This window comes from Saprolegnia diclina (assembly GCF_000281045.1).
Source record: "Saprolegnia diclina VS20 unplaced genomic scaffold supercont1.17, whole genome shotgun sequence".
Taxonomy (NCBI): Eukaryota; Oomycota; class Saprolegniomycetes; order Saprolegniales; family Saprolegniaceae; genus Saprolegnia; species Saprolegnia diclina.
The window spans coordinates 782,806-803,178 of NW_008246084.1; the positions used below are offsets into that span (position 1 = coordinate 782,806).

Below are 20,373 nucleotides of genomic sequence, written 5' to 3' on the forward strand. Positions count from 1 at the left end.
ACCACAACACCCACGATACAACCGCCACTGCTAGTTGCCACTAGACATGCTGAGGCTACATAGTATCAAGCTCGTTTGCATGCATTGCTCCCGCCTACCATAGACCCAGCTGCCGTCGGCTCGTGGCTTCTGTCGACGCAGCTCTTTCCTTCGCCCGCAGCCAGCGCTTATTGGACAACGCGCCTCGAGAACACCACTTGCGTGGCGTCATGCTGGCGTAGGTAAAAATTGTACCTGCAGAGAATAGCATGGAAGCCGGCTTGCTTGTAGCGTTCCCGACTCCGTATTGGCGATGTGGCTGTCGACCTCGATGGCGACGGGACGCTGTCCTGCTCTTCGCTCTATAGTGTTGATGCTGGGAGCTCCTTCATATCCCGCGTCTACCTTGGGCCTTCGATCGTCATGCCTGTCGGGACACGACGCAGATCTTCTCGTTCTCACGCAACTTCAAGTTGCGCTGCGATTGGTCCCCTTTTGGCCAATCCGATGCGCGTCCAAGAACAAGCGGTCACCAACGCCGGTGCGGGGAAACCAGGACTTTCTGTTTAAAATCAGGACTTTCGGACCGAGAACATGCAGTAATATAATAAAAAATGGAAGCGCCCCCATCGCCCGTAATAAAAGATCGTGGCAAGCGGCTTCTCTTGGCCGTTGCTGAACAGTGGTCGCTCGGTCCATCATCCCCCTCACCCGCTCTGCTCATACGATATGGCAGATATGCTCTCCAGCAAGCTAGAAAACATAAATAAGCAAGCTAGAAGACATAAATGACTGCATTTACGTGTCTTTTCATCCTGCGCATGCTGGCCTTCCAAAGTCACTGCTGCCAAGCAGCTCACCCGTACGGTATGCAGACGCGGATTGCAGAGAAAGTGGCACGGCTACTTCAACTTTGCGTGGTCTCGGCCATCATTCCTCACTTCTGCCACGGCGATACAGGCATAAAACGTCCCAGACAATCTTCTTTTCGCGCTCGACGCCACAACTCGACTCTCGCATGCTAGCGTTCCATGCAAGCATTGGCTACAGCAGTCGTCGTTGTGCCAAGCTGGGTCGCGATCATGGGTGTCGGGGCTCAGGGTAAACAGGCGCAGGTGCGCCGGCCCGTTCGGATCCGTTTTTCAAAATTCCAATAAAAATGAAATTCGGACTTGGGTCTGAGTTTCGGTTTTGACAGAAGATCTTCGTTCCTTTTCATTTGCAGATTGACGCCGAAGGACGCGCAAGATGAAGTGCAACGTGCTGGCCCTGGCGGTGACCGCCGCCCTCCTCGCGCAAGGCGCCGACGCCTCGTACGAGGCCAAGTTCCTCAGCTGGATGAAGAAGTTTGCGGTCAAGCTCAACCCGCTCGAGTGGGTCCACCGCTTTGAGGTCTTCATCCTCAACGACCAGCTCATCGAGGCCCACAATAAGGACGCGAGCTCGAGCTTCACGATGGGCCACAACGAGTACTCGCACTTGACCTTTGAGGAGTTTAAGAAGCTGCGCACGGGCCTCCGCGTGTCGCCGTCGTACATCCAGAGCCGCGCCAAGTACGCGCTCATGGCGCCGGCCGTCAACATGACGGACGTGCCCAACGAGATTGACTGGGTCGAGCAGGGCGGCGTGACGCCCGTCAAGAACCAGGGCATGTGCGGCTCGTGCTGGGCGTTTTCGACCACGGGTGCGATTGAAGGCGCGGCCTTTGTCTCGAGCAAGCAGCTTGTGTCGGTCTCGGAGCAGGAGCTGGTCGACTGCGACCACAATGGTGACATGGGCTGCAGCGGCGGCTTGATGGACAATGCCTTCAAGTGGATCAAGACGCACAGCGGTCTCTGCAAGGAAGAAGACTACCCGTACCATGCCAAGGAAGGCACGTGCGCGCTCAAGAAGTGCAAGCCGGTTACCAAGGTCTCGGGCTTCCATGATGTCCCGGCCAACGACGAGCAGGCGCTCAAGGCCGCGGTCGCCAAGCAGCCTGTCTCTGTGGCCATTGAAGCCGACCAGCCCGAGTTTCAGTTTTACAAGTCGGGTGTCTTTGACAAGAGCTGCGGCACGAAGCTCGACCACGGTGTCTTGGTCGTTGGGTACGGCGAAGAGGGCGGCAAGAAGTACTGGAAGGTCAAGAACTCATGGGGTGCAGACTGGGGCGACAAGGGCTACATCAAGCTCGCCCGTGAGTTTGGCCCCGAGACGGGCCAGTGCGGTGTCGCGATGGTGCCGAGCTACCCGACGGCGTCGATCATTGGCGCTGACAACCACGAGAACGACGACTCGAGCGACGATCTGGCGGCGCCCGTTGTCCACCATGCGCCCGCCGCGGACGCATGGCTCCTTGAGAAGAGCTCGGGCGTCACGATTGTGCAGTGTGGCGACGTGTCGTCGCAGCTCGCGACTTTTAGCGACCTGAGCGTCTCGCCCAAGGCGCCCAAGCGCGGCAAGCCGATCCACTTTGTGGGCAACGGCAACGTCAAGCAAGCGTTCGACTCTGCGCACATGACGATCTCGGTCAAGCTCGGCGGCCAATTGCTCTACTCGCACTTCGGGAGCATGTGCGGCCACACGCACATTCCGCTGCCGCTCGGCATTGGCCACATTGACGTGGACGGCTTTGCCTGCCCGGTCAAGGAAGGGTCGTTCAAGGACATTAAGCTCTCGCTCAACTTGCCGGTGATTGCGCCGGAAGGCAACTATGAGATCAACCTCACGAGCGAAGACGCGGCCTCCAAGGCGTCGGTGTTTTGCGTCCAGGTCAAGATGGATCTCTCGGACAATACCGACAATGTCTACCAGCGCTTTAGCGCCTTGGGCTAAGCCTCGCCTCAACATGCTTTCTCCTTCTATCATCAAAGCAACGTGTTGACTTCAAAGAGCATCGTGAGTGCGTCCGAGTTGGCACCACCAGCTCTTGGTCGATCGCCCGACATGGTCTTCTTCTATTGTATGTGTGTTATGTAGCGTATCGCAGCTTAAATCATGGTGCTCGGCGCCGTCTTGCGGCCATACGCGTCGATCGCAAACGCCTTTTCATTGAAGCGCACGTGGTGGCCCTCGCTCGGCGTCGTCTCGAGCTCGTACCGGGTCTGGCCAATGTCCATGCCATGGTTGCTGTCGAGCACGTGGCCGTGGCTGTCGAGAAAAGACGCATTGTCCAGCGAGCTCTGGTTGAGCATCGCGCGGTGCACAGTGCGCTCTTCGGTACTCATGACGTCGTCGTTGGCAACCGACGACGCGCGCGTCACGGGCGTGCTCGGGCCGCGGACCTTGCTGAAAAACATAAAGTGGCCCTTGGACTGGCGGTACTGGATGAAGGCAATCGCAAGGATGACGAGCGCGAGGAGCGAGACCGTGATCGGCACGGTCGGGCCAAAGCCCTTGGCCGACGCTTGAGCCCGGAACGCCCAGTTGGGCTCAATGTCGACCACCCACGTGCAGCGAGGACCGCCCCAGAGCGTCGTGCACTGGCACCGGTTCTTGACGCAAATGCCCGTCATCATGGACGCACGCGTGCAGTCGTCATCGGAGTTGCAGGTCGCCCCGCCGGCCACATCAATGACCGAGTTGTTGGCGTCCGAGTAGTCGCCAATGTTGTCGAGAATCCACGTGCTCGTCGGGTGACTGGCGGGGTCGCACCCAATGTGGCTACCATTCTCTTCTTGGCCGCGGAGGTCTTGCCACACACGAATATAGTCGACGCTCAAGTACATCGGGAACGAATCGCAGATTTTGGTCTCGGCGACGACCGTCGCGCGGTTGGTCTTGTTCTTCCAGAGCCAGCCCGGGTCGGTTTGGTTGCCGCGGCAGGGTCCGTACCCTGCGTTCGGTGGCATCGTGCCCCACGCCGGCGCCGTCGCCACGTTGAAGATGAGGTACATGGGCTCTTCGATCGGGAGCTTGACCGGGTTGGTTTCATTCCCGCCCTGCGGCACGTTGAGGATCGACTGGGACGGGATCTCGAAGAGCACTTGGTCGTCGAGCGCCCACCGAATGTGGCCGTTGGGGCCGAGCACCCTAATGAATATTGTCAAGGCGAGGAAAATGGAGCAAATTCGTGTCGCACCACTCGAGCGAGTAGTTCATGTAGCCGCGGTACGCCTCTTGGGTCGTAAACCAGTTGGCCGAGAGCGCGTCCATTTGATAGTTGAACGGCGTCATCTGGTTGGTCTTGGCGCGGCCGTCCGGCCGGGCAAACTCGCAGCGGTAATACTGGTTGTCCGGGTCGCAGAGGTACACGCCCTTGTAGCCGTTCGCTTGGGCAAAGCACGTGCTCTTCTCGTTCACGCCCCAGTGCGTCGGACCGACACCGTCAATGAGCCCGAGGTCGCCGTTGACGTCGCAAGACGCGGGAATAGCCTGCTGGTCGCCCGGAGACGAAAAGCACGTGTTGGTCGTGATCTTCTTGGCCGTCACCGACTGATAGACCGAATTGTACTGCTGGCCGTACGTGGCATTGGGCGCGCACTTGTTGTTGGCCGCGTACCGCAGCCCTTGGTACCAGTGCTGTCGCTTGAAGGCCGCGGACGGGACGTTGGCCATGTTGGCGCCCGTGTACTTGCACTTCTTGTCGTAAAAGCAGCCGCCGTCGTCCGCGTTGTAGAGCCGGTAGTCGAACGGCATGCCCGGTCCAATCTGGATCGACGACGAGATTTCGTTGCCGCCGCCCTCGAGAATGTCAATTTCCGGCGCGCCGCGGCCCTGGAACGGGTTGAGGCCGTGGCCCGGCGTCGCGTTGCACGCCGAGATGCGCTGCATGTCCTTGTAGCGCGGGTCGCATTCGTTGTACGTCCACGGCCACATGCGCCGCGTCGATGCGCTAAAGAGCGCGCGCCCGAGGTTGCCCATGAGCCAGATACCAGGCCACGTCGGATAGAAGCCGCGGTCGCTCTCGACGAGGCGCTGGTACGGCGGGTACTTGGGGTTGCCGGACGCGGCGTCCAATGCGCCTGGCAGCTGGAGGCGCACCTCGATGAGGCCGCCTTGGAGGCAGAATTTGTTCCATGTCTGAACCATCGCGCCCGTGTAATACTAGGGAACTGTGAGTTGTACATACGAGGATCAAGCTAGCGCACCATGTTCTTGTTGACCCAGCCGGGTTTGGTCGAGTATTGGTCCCAATACTGGATGGGCACGGTACCTTCGTCGACGCGGATGAGGAACTTGCCGTTCGACGTGTACGTGTTGTGGGGGCTATAATACCCGATCGCGCTGTTGACGCCGTCTGGCAGGTTGAGTGCGGTCCAGAGGTGGTCCATACCGGCGGTGAAGTTGCGGTTCTCGTTGTTGAATTCGTCCGACATGACAAGGTCGTACTCGTGGCCGCGCGACGTGGTCTTGGTCAAGGCCCACTCGGGGGTCTCGACGTCGACCCATGTCTTGACGCCCGACTTGGTCGGCGCGTCCTGCACCTCGGCCATGGCCGCGCCGAGAACGAGGAAGAGGCGCCACCACATGGGAGAGCTGGGGCTTCTGCTGGCCGTCGGCAAATGCGAAACTAAGAAGATCCGGCTCCGTGCTGGGCCCATCCGGATACACGTGACCCGCGACGGTGCACTTGGGTTCATTATGATACAATATTTGGCGCCAGGTGACGCCACTTCCACCGTCGCGCTCACTGTGGTACGCGGTGCTCTCGGCGGGGGGACATCCTTACAAACACCAAGTATAAAAAATGATGGCCACTGTCGCAGGGCAGCAACGCAGGTCGCGCTGCCCACGTGGTGCGCTGGAATTCCAACCTCCGCTGCGGTCCACGAAGGCTCTCGCTGCTCGATTTCCACAGCACTCGAAACATTTTGTTGGCATTTATGTCGAGGAGGTAGCGCGTACCGTGTAGTATACCATCGTTCGAAGACGCACGCACGTGGAATCCAGCAAGGTGATAGACGACGTTCTTCTTCCGCGCTCTTCGATCCATGGCTCTTGCTGGCCACAGCGGCGCGCTGGATCCAAACGACGCGCGCCATTTTGAGTCAAAGAGGGTCGGACTGGCGCAAGCGTCGGTGGCCATGCAAAGCTTCTTTTGTGCCAAAGACAAAGCATGCTGTCGATAGACAATATTGGGATCCAAGTCGGAATCAAGTCGAGTTGTGCCGATGGACAGAAGTCTGGACGGGCGACAAAGACGGAGGGAACGTTCGACTTTGGACGCACCAAGGGCCATGTGCGACGCGGTCTCCCTTTCGCACGCAGAGGCATTGCGAGAAAGCAGACGTCCAAAGAGTCGGTCGGTTGTCGGATGAAATCGGACAAACGACAAAGTACGAAATCTACACGGTGAAGGCAACCCGACTATTTTGGCGTTCCATGGTATTCGGTGCATGTTGCTAATCGAGACTGTGTCGCCAAAGCCAGCAACGTCCTGGGTCTCGTCCATGGCTGTCCCTGCTCCTCATTCTTTGTCGGATAACTCGAGCAAAAGACTTCTCAACGCAAAACACGGTAGTGTACTAGTATGCAATTTGGTCACGCTTATGAAAAGGCCACGTGGAGCTTGAGCTTCCCGGCCGTCTTGCTCGTCGCGCCGCCTTCAATCGGGCTCGGCTCGGCGTCGTCGTCGTCCGGCAAGCCGAGGATCTCCGTCTTGACGTGCAGCTGGCCGTTCACGACGCCGTTGACGCGAATGTCCAAGAGCATATCGACGCGCGGCTCCGAGAGGCGCAGCGGAAGCAGCACGTTGCCGAGTGTCTCGTCCACGAGCATGCTCTTGTCAAAGAGCGTAAACGAAATCTGCTTGTGCTTCTCGGGCGCCTTCCAGTCAAACGTCAGCGTCTCCTTCCAGCTCATGTTGGCTGACGCCGCCTTGAGCGCCGTCGTCTTCTGGCTCTTGCCGCCGAGCTCAACGCCAATGTACGGCGCCAGGTTGGGCGTCGAGCCAAACATGGTCTTGGGCGGCACATAGTTGACGAGGTCGAGGACCGTCACGAGCACTTGGAGCGACGGCGGCTTGCCGTCGCGCGCCTTCTTGGGCTTGCCCCAGAGCATGTACTCCTTTTCAAGGCGCGGGAGGTCGACCGACATGGCGCTGAGGTCGGCCACGTTCGAGTGGACCCACTTGCTCAGCGGCGAGCTGCCCGTCTCTTGGTCAAAGTCCATCATGAGCTGGTTGAGCGGGATGCGCAACTGCCCAATCGTGCTCTCAAAGCCCGTAAACGAGTCGCGGACCTTGAACGTCACGTTCGTAGTCGCCGACTCGGTCTTGAGCTCAATGTTCTTGGCCGCGCGCCACTCGGGGTTGGCCGTACCAAAGAGGCACTTGGTCTGGAACACCACCTTGTCGTTCAAGAGCACGTAGCAGATCGGGTTGCACTGGCCGGATGACGCGACGAGGCCGCTCGCACTGAGAATCTCAACGTGCAGCATCGAGGGCTGCTGCTTCGAGGGCACAACGAGCACCTTGTCGACAAACTGGCGCTCCTTGCGACGCCGGCCCTGGAACGGCACAACGTCCTCGAGCGTCTCGGAGGCTTCCGTCGCCAGCGTGTGCGCGGTCGACGTGACCGTCTTGAGCAGGACGACGGGCGCGCCCGCGAGGCCCTGCACCGCGCCTTGCATGAAGCCCGTGACACCGCCCGACATGGCGCCTTCCACCGGCTTGGTGATGATGCCCGTCAGGCCAAGACCAAGGTTTTTCGCAAACTTGAGCCCGCCGTCGACCACTGACGTCGACTCGTTCGCGTCGCGCTCGTCCTTGTCGTGGGGCGTGTCGGCCACGTCCGAGACCTCGTCCATGAGCTTGTCGAGGCTGCCAGTAAACTTGGCGAGCGCGCCCGTGCCCGTCTTGGCGACCGTCTTGCCGAGAATCTTGACGCCTTCGCCGCGCGTTTGCGAGTCGCCCAAGACCTCGTTGGTCGTCACCTTGAGAAAGGCCTTTAAGCCCGACCCGAGGTCTTCCACGAGCCCCACCGGGTTGCCCAGCATGTCGATCGAGCCCACGAGCTTGTACGCCTGCATGACCACGTCGCGCGAGTAGGTTTGCACGAGCTGCGACACGAGGCGGTCTTTCGTCGTAAAGCAGTGGCGCTTTGTGATCGCGCTAAAGCTAAACGACGGCGACCCGCTGAGCTTGGAGCCGACAATGCCAATGAGCTGCATGAGCGCGTTGACGAGCCACGAGCGTGAGTGTGCCATGGCCTTGGAGCGCGCAATGTCTTCCTTCTGGATGATGCACTCGAGCTTAAACTGCGTCTCGCGCACCGAGAACGCCTCGAAATACAAGAGCTGCGAGTTGCGGATCGGTGCTGGGCACGGCATCGGCTTGCTGTAAAGCTCGAGCGCGAGCTCCAGCTGCGACTGGAGCGCCGTCTCGGACGCCAAGAGCGGTTCGAGCAGCCCGAGGAGCTTGAAGAGATAGTCAATGTCGACGCGGATGTAGGCCGGCTGCACGGCCACGTCCATGACCTTGAAGAGGCTGCCATTGTCGCCAAGCGTCTCGAGCACGAGCTTGAAAAAAGGCACGGGCGTCACCGAACCGCTGTTGTAGCCGCTGTCGACGGGCGCGAGGATGACCGGGAACTTGGCGTTCGCGAGCATATTGTCGACTTGGAGGTTGAAAATCGAAATGTCCCACTCGAGCGACTGCGGCGCGCTCTGCACGCGCACGTCGTCCATCGAGAGGTACAGCACTTCCTGCGGCAGCGCGTCCATAAAGCTGACGCCAAACCCGGCAAGGCGCATGTCGAGCGCCGTCGTGTACAAGGACGCCGCGACCGCGCGCGCCTGGCCTTCCAAGCTCGTCTTGGCGCTGCGGAGCTTGTCGAGGTGCTTGGATCGGGCGTCGACGATGCGCAGCACGCGCGCGCTGCCGACGGGCACGACCTCGAGGACAAACTTTTTGGGGCCGTCCATGAGCTTGAGCAGCGAGAGGTCCGACGTCTTGACGGGCCCGACCGAGTCAATGTCGACCGTGAACTTTTGGCCTTGAATCGTCACGTCCAGCTTGTGGTCGGCCACGTACGCCTGGTCCCACGCAAACGCGAGGCGCTCAGCGCGCGCGAGCTCGGTCGTTTGCTTGGCGAGGTTGCTGCCCTGGCGCAAGGTCACTGGGTGCATCGTGTAGTTTTCGACGCCGTACGGCGGGTACGACGACGCGTCCGTGAGCACGACAAAGAGGTGCGTGCCCAGCAGCTGGATGCTCGCTTTCACGATAAAGCCGCGCTTGCGGATCGTGCACTCGAGCGGAAAGTACACGTCGCCGACCGCGTTGACCGCAAGAATTGACGACCAGACCGTCGACCCCGACAGCGCCATGCTAAAGTACTTTTGGCACTTGACGAGCGGGTCCTTCGAGAGCGGCTCAAACGCATACAAGACCCCGTTCGAATGCGACGCGAGGTCGTACGTCGGGCAGTTGCTGACGGCCGCGAGCTCGTTCAGATGGTCGGTCGCCGGCGTCGCAAACGCGCGCACTTGAATGTCGTACGGCGTGTGGTTTTGCACCACGTAGCGCGGGCTCAGCGCGATCGCAATCGAGTCGGCAAAGAGCCCTTCAAGCCCCGTAATGTCGACGCCGAGCACGTGCCCGCTGCTGTAGACTTCGCCGCTTGTCTGCACGGCCGACGCGTTCATGGGCTCCGACCACGCGGCCGCCGCACTAAGCTGATGAAACATCGGCGGCACCACGTCGTCCGTCACGAGCGGCGTCCATGACGGTGGCGTCGACGTCGACGGCGCGTTGGCCCGGAAGCTCATGCGGGCCTTGGGCGCGTGCACCATGATGGGCGTCGCAAAAGCCGGGTGGACCGTCACTTCGTCGACCGCGCCCGACGCCGCGTCCGCGTCCGGCAGCTTGTACGAGAGGTCGAGGCCCGTCTTGTTGACGATCCAAAAGGGCACGGAAAACTTGACCACGCGCGGCTGCCCGGGCATCGTCGCGCGCTCAAAGCTCACGCTCAGATTCGGCTCGAGCTCGTACTTTTCAGGCGCCGTCGTAAAGAGGTCGACCGTCGCATGGATCGCCATGAGCAGCGGCTTGGACCACATCGACGTCGCCGCGCCGTTGCGCAGCCGGAACGCCATGTACCCGGGAGTCTGCGATGAGAGCCCTTCGACTTCACCGGTCGCGCCAGACGCCACCTCGCCGTGGACCGAGCTCGCTTCGAGGAGCGTTTGAATTCCGTTCATGTCCATGCGGCCGGCGCCGGGTGTCGCGCGGTACTCCAAAAACCGATACTCGATCGTGTACGGCAGCGCATTGTGAATCACAAACGACGGCAGCACCGACAGCTCCCACTGCACCGTGTTGTCCGTGAGCACGTGGCGGTAGAGGAGGATGCTGGGCGTGAGCTGCTTGACGAGCTTCGACGCCTTGTGCTTTTGGTGCAGCGGCACGATCGTACCCTTTCGCACAAACGAGTTCATGCTCGACTCGGTCTTGTTGAGCTCGGGCTTTTGGGCGTCGAGGAGCATGTCGTTCGTGAGCTTGATGTTGACGTGCCAGCTCTTGCTGTTGGCGCTGCGCAAGTAGACTTCCGTGTCGCCCATAAACACCGAGATGGGCAGCGACAGCGACGTCGCGCTCTCGAGCGTCGTCACCTTGTCGTTAAGCGATGTAAACCCCGCCAGGTGCACAAGGCTCTGCATCTCCATGTCGAGCGAGCTCTTGTTCGAGATGACAATGTTCGACTTGAAGACGACGCTGGCGTCTTTCGGGTCTTCGAGGCGGCAGATCGCATTGAGCGTGATAAAGTGAGCGCCAGCACTGTCCTTGACGACGAGCTCTTTCGGGCCAAACGCAGGCAACGCCACGTCCGTGAGCGCGCCCCAGGACGGGATTTCGACTCGGCAGTTGGCGACATCCACGCTTTTCAGCGCCTGCACCGAGCGCGGCTCCAAGGTAATTTGATCGTCGCCATTGCCAAAGATGAGCGGCACACCCGTCAAGTTGGTGACGTGGAACGGCGGCTCGTCCGGCCGGTACACGACCTTGGGCGCATCGGGCTCGACTACGTGCTCGCCCGACATAATCTCGGGCAAGATCGCCAGCACCTCGAGCAGCGACGACGACACGTTGATCTGGAAGCGCTTCTCGGCTTCGAGCCAGACGCGGACGCCCTCGACGCCCGCCGCGCTGTTGACGCCGACCAGACACACCCACGGCTCGATACTGTGCTCCATTTGCCCCGAGAGGTCACTGTAGCACGACGCTGCGACCTGGAGACCGAGCGTCATGGCCCATTCGGAGGCTTGCGCGTTGACGTCATAGACATTCGGGCCAATCGCAGCCGAGAGCGCGACCGAGCACGTCAATTCGTCGACAACAAGGTCGGCGCGGCACGCCGTCGACGGCAGCTTGTCATCGAGCAGCACGACGTGGAACGCGCCGAGCTTGATGTCACTGCGCACTCGCAGCGAGACACCGGCCATGGTCGGCGCCGGTTTGGTTTCGACCACCTCGATCGTCGGCTCGGCGCTCTGGTTGAGAATCATCTTGGCCGCCGACTCAAACTCGACGATCCCGCCGCACGCCGTGTCGTCGTTGACCGTCCACGCCAAGTCAATGTCGCGGTTCTCGTCCGAGGTCGCCAAATTCGGAACGACGAGCGCGTCCCAGACTGCGTGCGCCGCCTCGTGGTGCTGCAAGAGGCGCACAAGCTTGCGCTGCAAGAGGGCGGGCGACTGGCCAACCCGCGACGTTCGTGTCGCGCCCATTTCCGCTTGGTACAAGCTCCAAAACGCATCGAGCGGGTCGGACGCGGCGCGGGACGTCAAAAAGAAAAACCAGTCGGATGGCGTCGACTTGGAGAACGGGCCAAAGAGCGTTTCGAGCACGTTGAGCGCGTCGTACTCGCACGCGTAGAGGTCGACGTAGCCGCGCAAATGGTCGACGTTCATGGTTTCCAAGAGGTAGTGGCGGAACTCGTCAAAGTCGATCGTACCGCTGCCGTCCTTGTCGATTGTGTTGAAGACCGTGGCCGTGAGCTCGCGGAGTTCACGCGTGAGCAGCTTCTGGTCCACGATCGCGTGCGCCAGCAGCATCTCGAGCTCGTCCAGCTCAATGGACTTCGTGTGGTCGACGTCAATCTCTTCAAACTGCGCCTGCGCCACGTCGAGGCGCTGCTTGATCTGCAGCGCCATTTCAGCCTCCTGCGCGACTTCCTGCGCGACGCGGCGCTTCTTCATCTGGTCGTCGGTCGTCGTCTGGATCGTGCTCAGACTCGTGACGCTGCTCAGAAACATGGCAAAGTTGAGCTGCGAAAACGACAGCGTAATGTCCGAGACCGACACGGACAGCGTTTGCGCGAAGTCGCCCGACGCGGTCCGCGCCAGCTCGTACCCGTTGGCAATGCGGAGCGGCGCCAAGAGCGACTGCGGCAGCGAGGTTTGCGGCGAAAAGATGGTCGGGAACCCGCTCTTGTCCGTCGGCGCCTGGTACAAGCGCGGCAGCAGCGCGGCCTCCGAGAGCACAAGCTGCATCGACTCGGCGTCCAGTGAGCTCTTTACGGCGAGCTCCGTCGTCATGGTGAGCTCCAAGAGCGCACCCGTTGACTCGACGGCCGGCGGGATCAAAAAGACGCTCACGTCCGCGACGCGAACCGCAATGTTCATCGTTGCGCCCTTGAGGAGCGAGCACGGCCCGACGTTCGAGAGGTTGAGCTTGGACGACGACGACGTGTCGTGGACCACGACCGCTGTCGTCGTTGTCGTTGCGGTCGTCTGCGCCGGCGCCGGCAGTTGCTCGGCCATGTACGCTTGCGCCGTCAGCTGGAGACGGTCGACGTACAAGAGAAATTCCTGCAGCGGCTCCTTGGCGGCAAAAACGGCGAGCTTCTCAAACGTCACGTCGAGGTCCATGCCGCCGGCAAACGTCTGGCGCAGGCGGCCGTCCAACAACTTTTCGTTGGACGAGTGCGAGAGCAGCTGCGACCGCTGGCACTCCATGCTCGGCGTCAAGGTTGTCAGCTGGATGTCGCGGATCGCGTACTGGAGGTCCATGGCCACATTGCCCGTCGTACACTGCTCCATGAGCACGTCGACGCCCGCAATGGCAAACTCGGCCGCGAGCGTCGGCTCGCCCACCGGCGTCTTGTCGGCGACCGGCAACTTCTTGTCCTTCGTGTCCAGCAGCTGCACGGTCCAGCGGTTGAGCGCGACGACAATGTGCTTGTCGCGAAACGGTGCGTTCTCGGCTTGCACTTTGGTCACGAGCTCGATCGGCATCAAGTGGGTTTGTGCCAAATGCTCGGTCCAGCGCAGCGCCTTGGCACGCAGAGCAAGCAGCTGGTCCAAGGTCGCCATCTTCTCCACGTCATTCACGGCATCGACCGGCGTCGGCGCTTGCGCAGCAAAGTCCCACTTGAACGCGCGGCAGTACGCATCTTCAGCGTCGGCAGTCTGGTGGATGCACTCGGCCATCTCGGCCTGGTTGAGCGACTCTTGGAAGAGACCATACTTGACGTACGGGATGTAGTACCGGATGAGCGTCAGATACAAATGCGGCGAGAGCGTCGTCATCATGTCTGCGAGCGTGATCGAGAGCCCGAGCTTCTTCGTGTCGAGCGGCAGCGGCGAGAGCATGACCTCAAAGACGTACGGCATCGTCACGTCGACGAGCAGAGACGGGAAGCCGAGCACGCGTTGGCTCTCGAGGCAAATGTAAAAGTTGCGCATCGCGACCGTACGGTGGTTGATCTGCACCTCTTCGTTCGTCGGCGCGCTCGTCAGCGAGAGCTCGGTAAGCGTGATCGTCAAGGGCGTCGTTGGCGCCGCGTCCTTCTCGCCAATGAGCTCGATCGAGACGTCGCGGATCGAGATCTTGATTGTCTCGGCGATCGAGTGGAGGAGACGCGACTTGAACGTCGACGGCGGCGGCGCTTCGTTGGGCGATGCGAGCCGCGCGAGGTACGTCTGCACGGCCTGCGTCATGCCATTCGCGAGCGCCAGCTTGTTGGCGACAACCCGCTCGAGGTACGCCGCCCGGTCAAGCTCGCAGTTGACGCCAAACGTACCGGCCACGCGGACGCCGACGATTTCGATCGACATGTTGTAGCACATGGGTCCCGACCCGCCAAAGAAGCTCGGGAGCTGCACATGGAGCGCGTCAATGGACACATGGCTGAGCTCAATCGGGAACGGCAGCGAGAGGCGCAGATCGTGGAGGAACGAGGCTTGGAGCACGATGCGCTCGAGCGAGATGAGGCCCGTCCAGAGGTTGTAGAAGAGCTCGATGGAGCTGTGGATGTACGCCTTGGTGGCCTTGGCGACGACCGAGCCCAAGAGCGGGGCGATCGTGACCTTGGCGAGAGGCGGGATCACGCACAGGGACACGAGGATCGTCGTGAGCCCGAGGAACAGCATCGTCATGTCGAACTGCATGAGGTTAGCAGAACGGACAAGCGCGGAAATGCGAGAATAGGCGCAGCCGGTCAAGGCCACGCGAAACCTCCCAGATTTGATACAACCCGTTGAATGAAAATAGTGTGAATTGTGCAACTGTGCGTTGACAGCGCTGACGTGTCAGGCTAAAGAGCGCTCGTCCAGCACCGTACACGAGACTATGGTTTATACCTCATAGAGATCGAGGGAGCGGCTCGAAGCCTCTTTGCCGCGCATTCATGGGAAGCGGCCACAAGTGCAGTTGTGTCCTTCTTCTCCGCCGGCGAGTTGTTCACGCCGAGGGCTAGGTGAAGTCATCGACGCGCAGCTCGCCAGGTCTGGGACGCGCTACACGGGCATGCTGGGCGGGCCTTTATACATAACGGTACAACGCAGCCTTCTCCACGTTGGGCGGGGCCGGTCGCCAACGGAACGAAGTGTGTGACTTTCTTGGTCGGACCTGCACCATCGATCCCACAAACGCCGTGCACCCAAGCAACAAGACTACTACTGCGCGCGCGAGCAATAGCGATGAAGAAGCCACTGCTCACTCCCGTGGTCACTGCAGCTTTCCACAAGACAGTGTCGTCCGCGCGCAAGGCTCCGCCTGTCGATCGTGCTGCGCCAACATTTATACTAGCACACTATACCGGTGCATCCCTGGACCCGTCAAATGATCGTTTTCCAGAGGTCGAGTACTTTTTTTGGCGGCAACCAGCTGGCACAGCGAAATTCGGCTGCCACCAGGTGCGAAAGCCCCTCGCCGCAGCTCATCGCTCGCAGCAGCAGCACTACCGGTAGCACGTAGCATGACGAGCTGCTGGAACCTGGAGGTGCTGCGCTTCTGGCTGACTTGGCGGGCGTCCGAGAGGCTGTGGGGCTGCATTGACGCGACACGACACCTATCACGTCGGCGTTGGAGTTCGAACCCATGTCAGCTCACATGTGGTGCTGCTCCCATTCGCAGGCAATCGCCAAAGCTGCTGGACACGTGCACTGCGGGCAATGGAGGGCCACAAATGCACGCCAGTCGCACCTCGTCGATGACAACATCTCGCTGCTTGGGGCCACTCGACGCTCATCAGCTCAGATGTAGACAAGGACGCGGCAAAGCCCATCCCACTCTTTGGCGGCTGCACGACCGGGCGCGTTTTTCATTCCATTCCGAACGCGCTCTCCAGATTTTATGCCGTCGTACATTGTTGCCTGCGATGGCATCGATCGAGTGCATCGAATGCGAGCACCTCCGTGCGCCACGTCATGGCGGCAGTTTGGGAGCATTCGTACTTGTGTATCAAGGTGCAAAGCATAGCTCTGTGATGCGCAGTGTTTAACGCACTCTATCGCATTCGTCGTCTTCTTCCCGTCACGGCGTTATCTTCATGAGCGCCTCGCACGCCTCCATGTTGGTCTCAAAGGCGTGGTAGTTGATCGACCCAAGGCCTACATGCTCGTGACGTTGCGTGCATTTCACGATGACGCACCTCCGATGGGGTCCCAGCCAAAGCCGGCGGCGAAGCCATTGTCGCAGCAGGGCTGGTTGAGCGCGCCGCATCCGTTCTCGCCCGCCACAATGTCGTTAAAGATGAACGGACACACCTCGTAGAGCTATAAAAATGGGCACCGATGACCACCCATCATCGACGCATCGAGACAGTACCTTGTACAGGTACGGGTTGACAAACCCGAGCTTGGGGCGACCGGTGCGCAATCGGTACTTGTTGAGGTGCGAGATAATGGCCGCAACAATGGGCGCTGACGCCGACGTGCCGTCACAGGATGTGTAGAAGCCAGCAATGTAGAGCGCGATACTGTGCCCCAGCGCCGATACTAGAAGACAATATGCGTTCAGCACGATGGTCAAGTGCGACGACGCACCGTCCGGGTACGCGCGACCGCTCACGTTGAAGCGCGGCTTGTCGAGCGAATGGCGTGCCACGTAAGCGTCGACGACACTGGCCTTTTCGCATTGGCGATGAGACCCGCGACGCGACAGAGAACGGTACCTGATACGAGGGCCTCGGGCTGTCGGCGCTAAAGCCACCGCCGGTCGTGATGGCGCCACCATTGCGGATCGAGAGGCCTGTCTCCTTGCCGCCGACGTTGACGGTTGCACCCACCGACACGATGTACGGCGACGACGACGGATAACTTGGCTAAAGAGTGTACGGTCCCATGTTGCCGGGGTGCGCAACGGGGTACTACCTGGTACTTGGCGCAGAGCTTGGGGCCGAAATCCTCGAGGTACCAACTGCCAACGACGCCATTGTCGCCACTCGCGACGACGATCGTTGTGCCCCGGAGTCCGGCCTTGATGAACTCGAGATCAAGGGCATTGCGATAGGATAGCGGCAGGGCACACTCGTCGTCAGCATAGCTATATGACCAAATGAGTGTAAACTCGTTGCGACATTGCACTAGCTGTCTTACCTGATGGAGACGACGCTCGGTGCTGGCTCAAGGGCGTTGACGTCGCGCATGAAGCGAAGAAAAGGCTAGCCCATATCGGGTTATAAACGCCCATCGAATGCCATCGATGTACCTCTTGGTTGGCGTCTGACGCGGGCTCGTCAGGAACGCGCAGATCGTTGTAGCAAAGGATCGTTGTGGCGTTGTTCCGTGTAAGCCCCGCGATGAGCTGCGCGTCCAACGAGGCTTCGCTTGTCGCGGTCTTGCCAGTGCCGTTCCCGATGCAATTGCGCTGGGCGGGCATCACAGAAAGCGGTGCTTGGCCGTTCACTACGCACAAATTGTGAGTCGGCACCTGGGATGATCGCGCTATACCGCCCAAGTACGACTCGATGTCTGTCTCCATGTAGGTCTCTTCCAAGAAGGTGCCAATGACGACGCCGTTGCCGTCGTAGCTGCTGTCGAGATCCTTGGGCAGGTGATATTGCTCCTGGAGCGTCTCGATCGTAACAACGCTTGCGAGCGGATTGTTGGCGCCGTACTGCAGCCGGCGGCGCGACGCACGAGCTTTGGTTCGTGGCAGGCGGTCGAGGCCGTCAATGAGAACAACGTGTGCTGCAATGCTTTTGGGCATCACGACGCCATTTGAAGCGCGCAAGATACGACGCGTCTCGAGGCTGTAGGCGTGCACTTTGGTGTCAAAGAGGGTTTCGACGTCCGCGACCGGCAGCGTCACGCGCCAGAGGTCGCCCGCGCGGCTCACGACGGGGTTGTACTTGCTTAGTAAGGCTTGCATCGCGGCGGCCGCGGCGTCACTTGGCCGCGCCGCCGTGTCCAGGTTCGAGAGGTACCGGCCGTACGTGGCCGACGTGACATCCGAGATGGCCGCGAGCTGCGCTGCGAGGTCGGCTTCGGCCTGCAGCTGAATGCGCAGCTCCATTGTGTCTGCCTCGTGGGCGCGCTCAAGGCGGCGCCACGCTGTCGCGCTCGAAGTGAGCGCCAAGAGCGTCACGGCGAGCTGTTCCAGTCGCAGCATCCTTCGAAATGACGATGGCGCGGAGGATGACGTCCAGAGGAAAAAATTTAATTCGAAAGATTGGGCAAAATGAAACAGGCCAATCGGAGAGCGCGCGACAGATGTAGCTGCAACCAGCACAATATCTGTGCTGCAAAATCTTGCTTGGCCCTGCATGGACAGACTGCACAGTGACTTGGAAGGTTTGCAGCAAGGACAAGATGCGTTAAATATATTCGGTCGGATATGCCGGTGCCTGGACGCACACTGTCTTGGGCTGGCCTCGCATTGGCTGGATCTTGGTCACAAACTGCTCTTCCAAGTACGCTTCCAGTTGCTGCCAGAGGCGGCAGCTGATGGACTTGGCCTTCAGCGTCAGCGACGGCGCGTCCGATCCGGTTTCACAAATGCTGCGGAAGTACAAACTGCCGGGAAATTCTATCTTCCGGACGCCGTCCATGGTGGGTTTAGCGGGCTGTTGCCACAAGCACGCGGACGAGGCCTCTTGTGGCAGCGTGCTCGGCCACGCGGGCAGACCATGTGCGCTGGCGTTGTGCGTTGGGTGTGCTTGTTGCAGGTCTTGGATGCGGCGTTGTGCCTCGAGGTCGATGACGAGGCCAAAGATGAAGATGCTCACGATCAAACACGCCGAGACGATGATCTCTGTGAGCGGGACCATGCGGGATGGAAAGGAGGATTTGAATTCTACTGCACTTTGGCGCAAGCCAAGACGTCGGATCGCAACGCCATCAACGGCAGTCGAAGATAGAGGGCGATGTGGGATTGGCCCGCCGGTATTCTATTGATAGCAAAAAGGGTGCCACGTTGGCGGCCAACAGCCTTGCAAAGGCGAGCACTGTGGTGAAAGCCATCAGCGAACGAGCCCATAAAGCGCTAGACAGTCATTCAAGAGTCCCTTGGACCTCATGCAGCGAGTAGATCACATGACGGGTGCAATTGTTGACGTGCTCTGCATACTAGTATGTTCGTCGCATTGTACTGAGCACGCGCATAACGAACCAATTTATCATTGTCCTTGCCTAGAAACTAGAGCTATTGCTTGGGAGATGGCGCCAGCAATTACACGCAACGCAAGGCAGCCGAGATACAGGTATGTGTATATTGGAGATGGGAAAATGACCTCGAAATTAGGCACGTGTGGCTTCGGTGCGGCTGCAGATGAACACCTCCCACCCGCGAAGCTCGATGGTGACGCCGCCGGCCTTGGCTTTCGCGACGTACGACTGATCCCCGTCTACGAACGAGTGGCACGCGCTCGGTAGCTGAATTGACACGTTGGTGCACGTCGCAAGGGCCTTCAAGAGCGCTTGCGTGGCACCGAGGCGAAACGGGTTCTTTGTGAGATCTAGCTCGAGAGGCACGCTCGCGTGTGTCTTGCGTAGCGCCTTGGCCAACGCCGATGCGCCGCGCGTGTCGATGTCGCAGTTGACGAATTGTACACGGCGTGCACCGGCTTGGACACATCGTGTGAGCGTGTCAACCGCGCTGTCATGGTTGGCGCCAAAACACCCGCTGCGCATCGCGGCGACGGACTCGAGATGCGTTGAGCGCGAGGCCCAGTCGAGAAGTGCGATCAGACTCGATGCTGACACGTCGACGTAGTCCAACTTGAGGGTGCGAAGTGCCGACGGTACGGAGCTCAATTGCACGTCGGCGTCTCCGAGTTTCACCATATCGAGGGCGAGGTTCTCAAGCGCCGACAAGTGCGGTAGTGCAGGGATGAGGCAGTTTCCAAGGTCCATGCGGTCAAGGCACTGGAGAGAGAGGGATCTTAGCTTGGACAAAGGAAGCAGCGGCAGAAGACGTGGCACGAGGTTCCCCGTATTTGTCGTCAGATCCAGCTCCGTAATAGACGTCAACACGCCGCCGTGGGCGATGATCGAGTCGAGAACCACGTTGCATTCGCTCAAACACAAGCTTGCTAATGTCGGTGATGTCGCAAGCGCCCGCGCCAAACCAGCGTCAGTCGGGCCGCTGAATTTAGCAAGTTTCAAGCGGCGCACATGGCCAGACGCTAGCCAGCGCTGCAACGCCGCGACGGCGCGCGGTGGAAAATTCTCCGAATTGTCGGGCGGGGCGAGAGAGAGCTCTGCCACGCTGTGCGCGGACGATGTCACGGCCTCGAGAAGATCGACCTCGGTCGGAATGCACGCGCGCTTGAGGCTCGTACAACGGGCCAGCATGCGGCAAAACTCGTCACGATAGGTGGGGTATTTGAGGTCACTCATGTCGACGGACGTCATCTTGGCGGCCCACATCGCAACAAAGCCGCAGAAGGGCAGCCGGAAGGCAGGGTCGCCACTTGCTGGCCAGTGTTTGCTCAAGCAGAAACCGTTGATGCAAGCAGAGTTGAAAAGCGAGATGGCGGCGCCGATGCAGTCGATCTCGTCGTAGGTAGCGCTGTAGAGTCGTGGTGTAGGCCAGTGCTTGGCGCCACGCGACATTGCCAACAACTCGAGGAGCACGGTCAGCGCTGGCGTGCGCATGGCTAGCGGCAGCGCGCGTACAAACGAGACAACATCATTGGCTTCCGACGTGTACTGGAGAATGGCGACGGGCACGCCATCGACATCAAGCACCGTAGGTCGACTCGGACACAGCCGCTGCGCCATTGCGAGAAAGGCAGCTTTTGCCGTTTG

At 60.2% G+C, this 20,373-nt stretch overlaps 6 protein-coding genes across 6 annotated transcripts; 1 reads left to right on the forward strand and 5 right to left on the reverse strand.

Annotated features, from left to right (window-relative positions):
* The first annotated feature begins 947 nt into the window (after positions 1-947).
* Positions 948-2,834, forward strand: SDRG_06489 (hypothetical protein). The gene has a single exon (XM_008612270.1). The coding sequence runs from the start codon at positions 1,228-1,230 to the stop codon at positions 2,791-2,793; it is 1,566 nt and encodes a 521-aa protein (XP_008610492.1). The 5' UTR covers positions 948-1,227; the 3' UTR covers positions 2,794-2,834.
* SDRG_06490 (hypothetical protein) lies at positions 2,818-5,462 on the reverse strand. The gene is made up of 3 exons (XM_008612271.1): positions 5,049-5,462; positions 4,040-5,004; positions 2,818-3,990 (listed from the first exon to the last, which is right to left on the reverse strand). Exons 1-3 carry the CDS (start codon positions 5,427-5,429, stop codon positions 2,949-2,951), a joined length of 2,388 nt encoding a protein of 795 aa, XP_008610493.1. The 5' UTR covers positions 5,430-5,462; the 3' UTR covers positions 2,818-2,948.
* Positions 5,463-6,399: 937 nt separating this feature from the next.
* SDRG_06491 (hypothetical protein) lies at positions 6,400-14,315 on the reverse strand. Its single transcript, XM_008612272.1, has one exon. It carries the CDS (start codon positions 14,287-14,289, stop codon positions 6,448-6,450), a length of 7,842 nt encoding a protein of 2,613 aa, XP_008610494.1. The 5' UTR covers positions 14,290-14,315; the 3' UTR covers positions 6,400-6,447.
* A 1,340-nt stretch (positions 14,316-15,655) lies between these two features.
* SDRG_06492 (hypothetical protein) lies at positions 15,656-17,734 on the reverse strand (the record flags this gene model as incomplete). Its single annotated transcript, XM_008612273.1, has 9 exons — positions 15,656-15,732; positions 15,774-15,897; positions 15,950-16,119; positions 16,168-16,249; positions 16,296-16,445; positions 16,495-16,666; positions 16,720-16,784; positions 16,832-17,028; positions 17,074-17,734. The coding sequence occupies 9 exons, from the start codon at positions 17,732-17,734 to the stop codon at positions 15,656-15,658; spliced, it is 1,698 nt and encodes a 565-aa protein (XP_008610495.1).
* Positions 17,735-17,939: 205 nt separating this feature from the next.
* Positions 17,940-18,392, reverse strand: SDRG_06493 (hypothetical protein; the record flags this gene model as incomplete). Its single annotated transcript, XM_008612274.1, has 1 exon — positions 17,940-18,392. One exon carries the CDS (start codon positions 18,390-18,392, stop codon positions 17,940-17,942), a length of 453 nt encoding a protein of 150 aa, XP_008610496.1.
* Positions 18,393-18,813: 421 nt separating this feature from the next.
* On the reverse strand, positions 18,814-20,353 carry SDRG_06494 (hypothetical protein). The gene has a single exon (XM_008612275.1). The coding sequence runs from the start codon at positions 20,344-20,346 to the stop codon at positions 18,862-18,864; it is 1,485 nt and encodes a 494-aa protein (XP_008610497.1). The 5' UTR covers positions 20,347-20,353; the 3' UTR covers positions 18,814-18,861.
* Positions 20,354-20,373: the final 20 nt, after the last annotated feature.

What these genes read in the sequence shown, in the direction of transcription:
- SDRG_06489 (XM_008612270.1), top strand. Translation starts at nt 1,228, where the DNA reads ATGAAGTGCAACGTGCTGGCCCTGGCGGTGACCGCCGCCCTCCTCGCG.
- SDRG_06490 (XM_008612271.1), bottom strand. Translation starts at nt 5,429, where the DNA reads ATGTGGTGGCGCCTCTTCCTCGTTCTCGGCGCGGCCATGGCCGAGGTG. An exon ending in GCTGGGTCAACAAGAACATG is followed by an intron (nt 5,005 to 5,048) that starts GTGCGCTAGCTT and finishes ACAGTTCCCTAG; the next exon opens with TATTACACGGGCGCGATGGT. An exon ending in ATGAACTACTCGCTCGAGTG is followed by an intron (nt 3,991 to 4,039) that starts GTGCGACACGAA and finishes AATATTCATTAG; the next exon opens with GGTGCTCGGCCCCAACGGCC.
- SDRG_06491 (XM_008612272.1), bottom strand. Translation starts at nt 14,289, where the DNA reads ATGCAGTTCGACATGACGATGCTGTTCCTCGGGCTCACGACGATCCTC.
- SDRG_06494 (XM_008612275.1), bottom strand. Translation starts at nt 20,346, where the DNA reads ATGGCGCAGCGGCTGTGTCCGAGTCGACCTACGGTGCTTGATGTCGAT.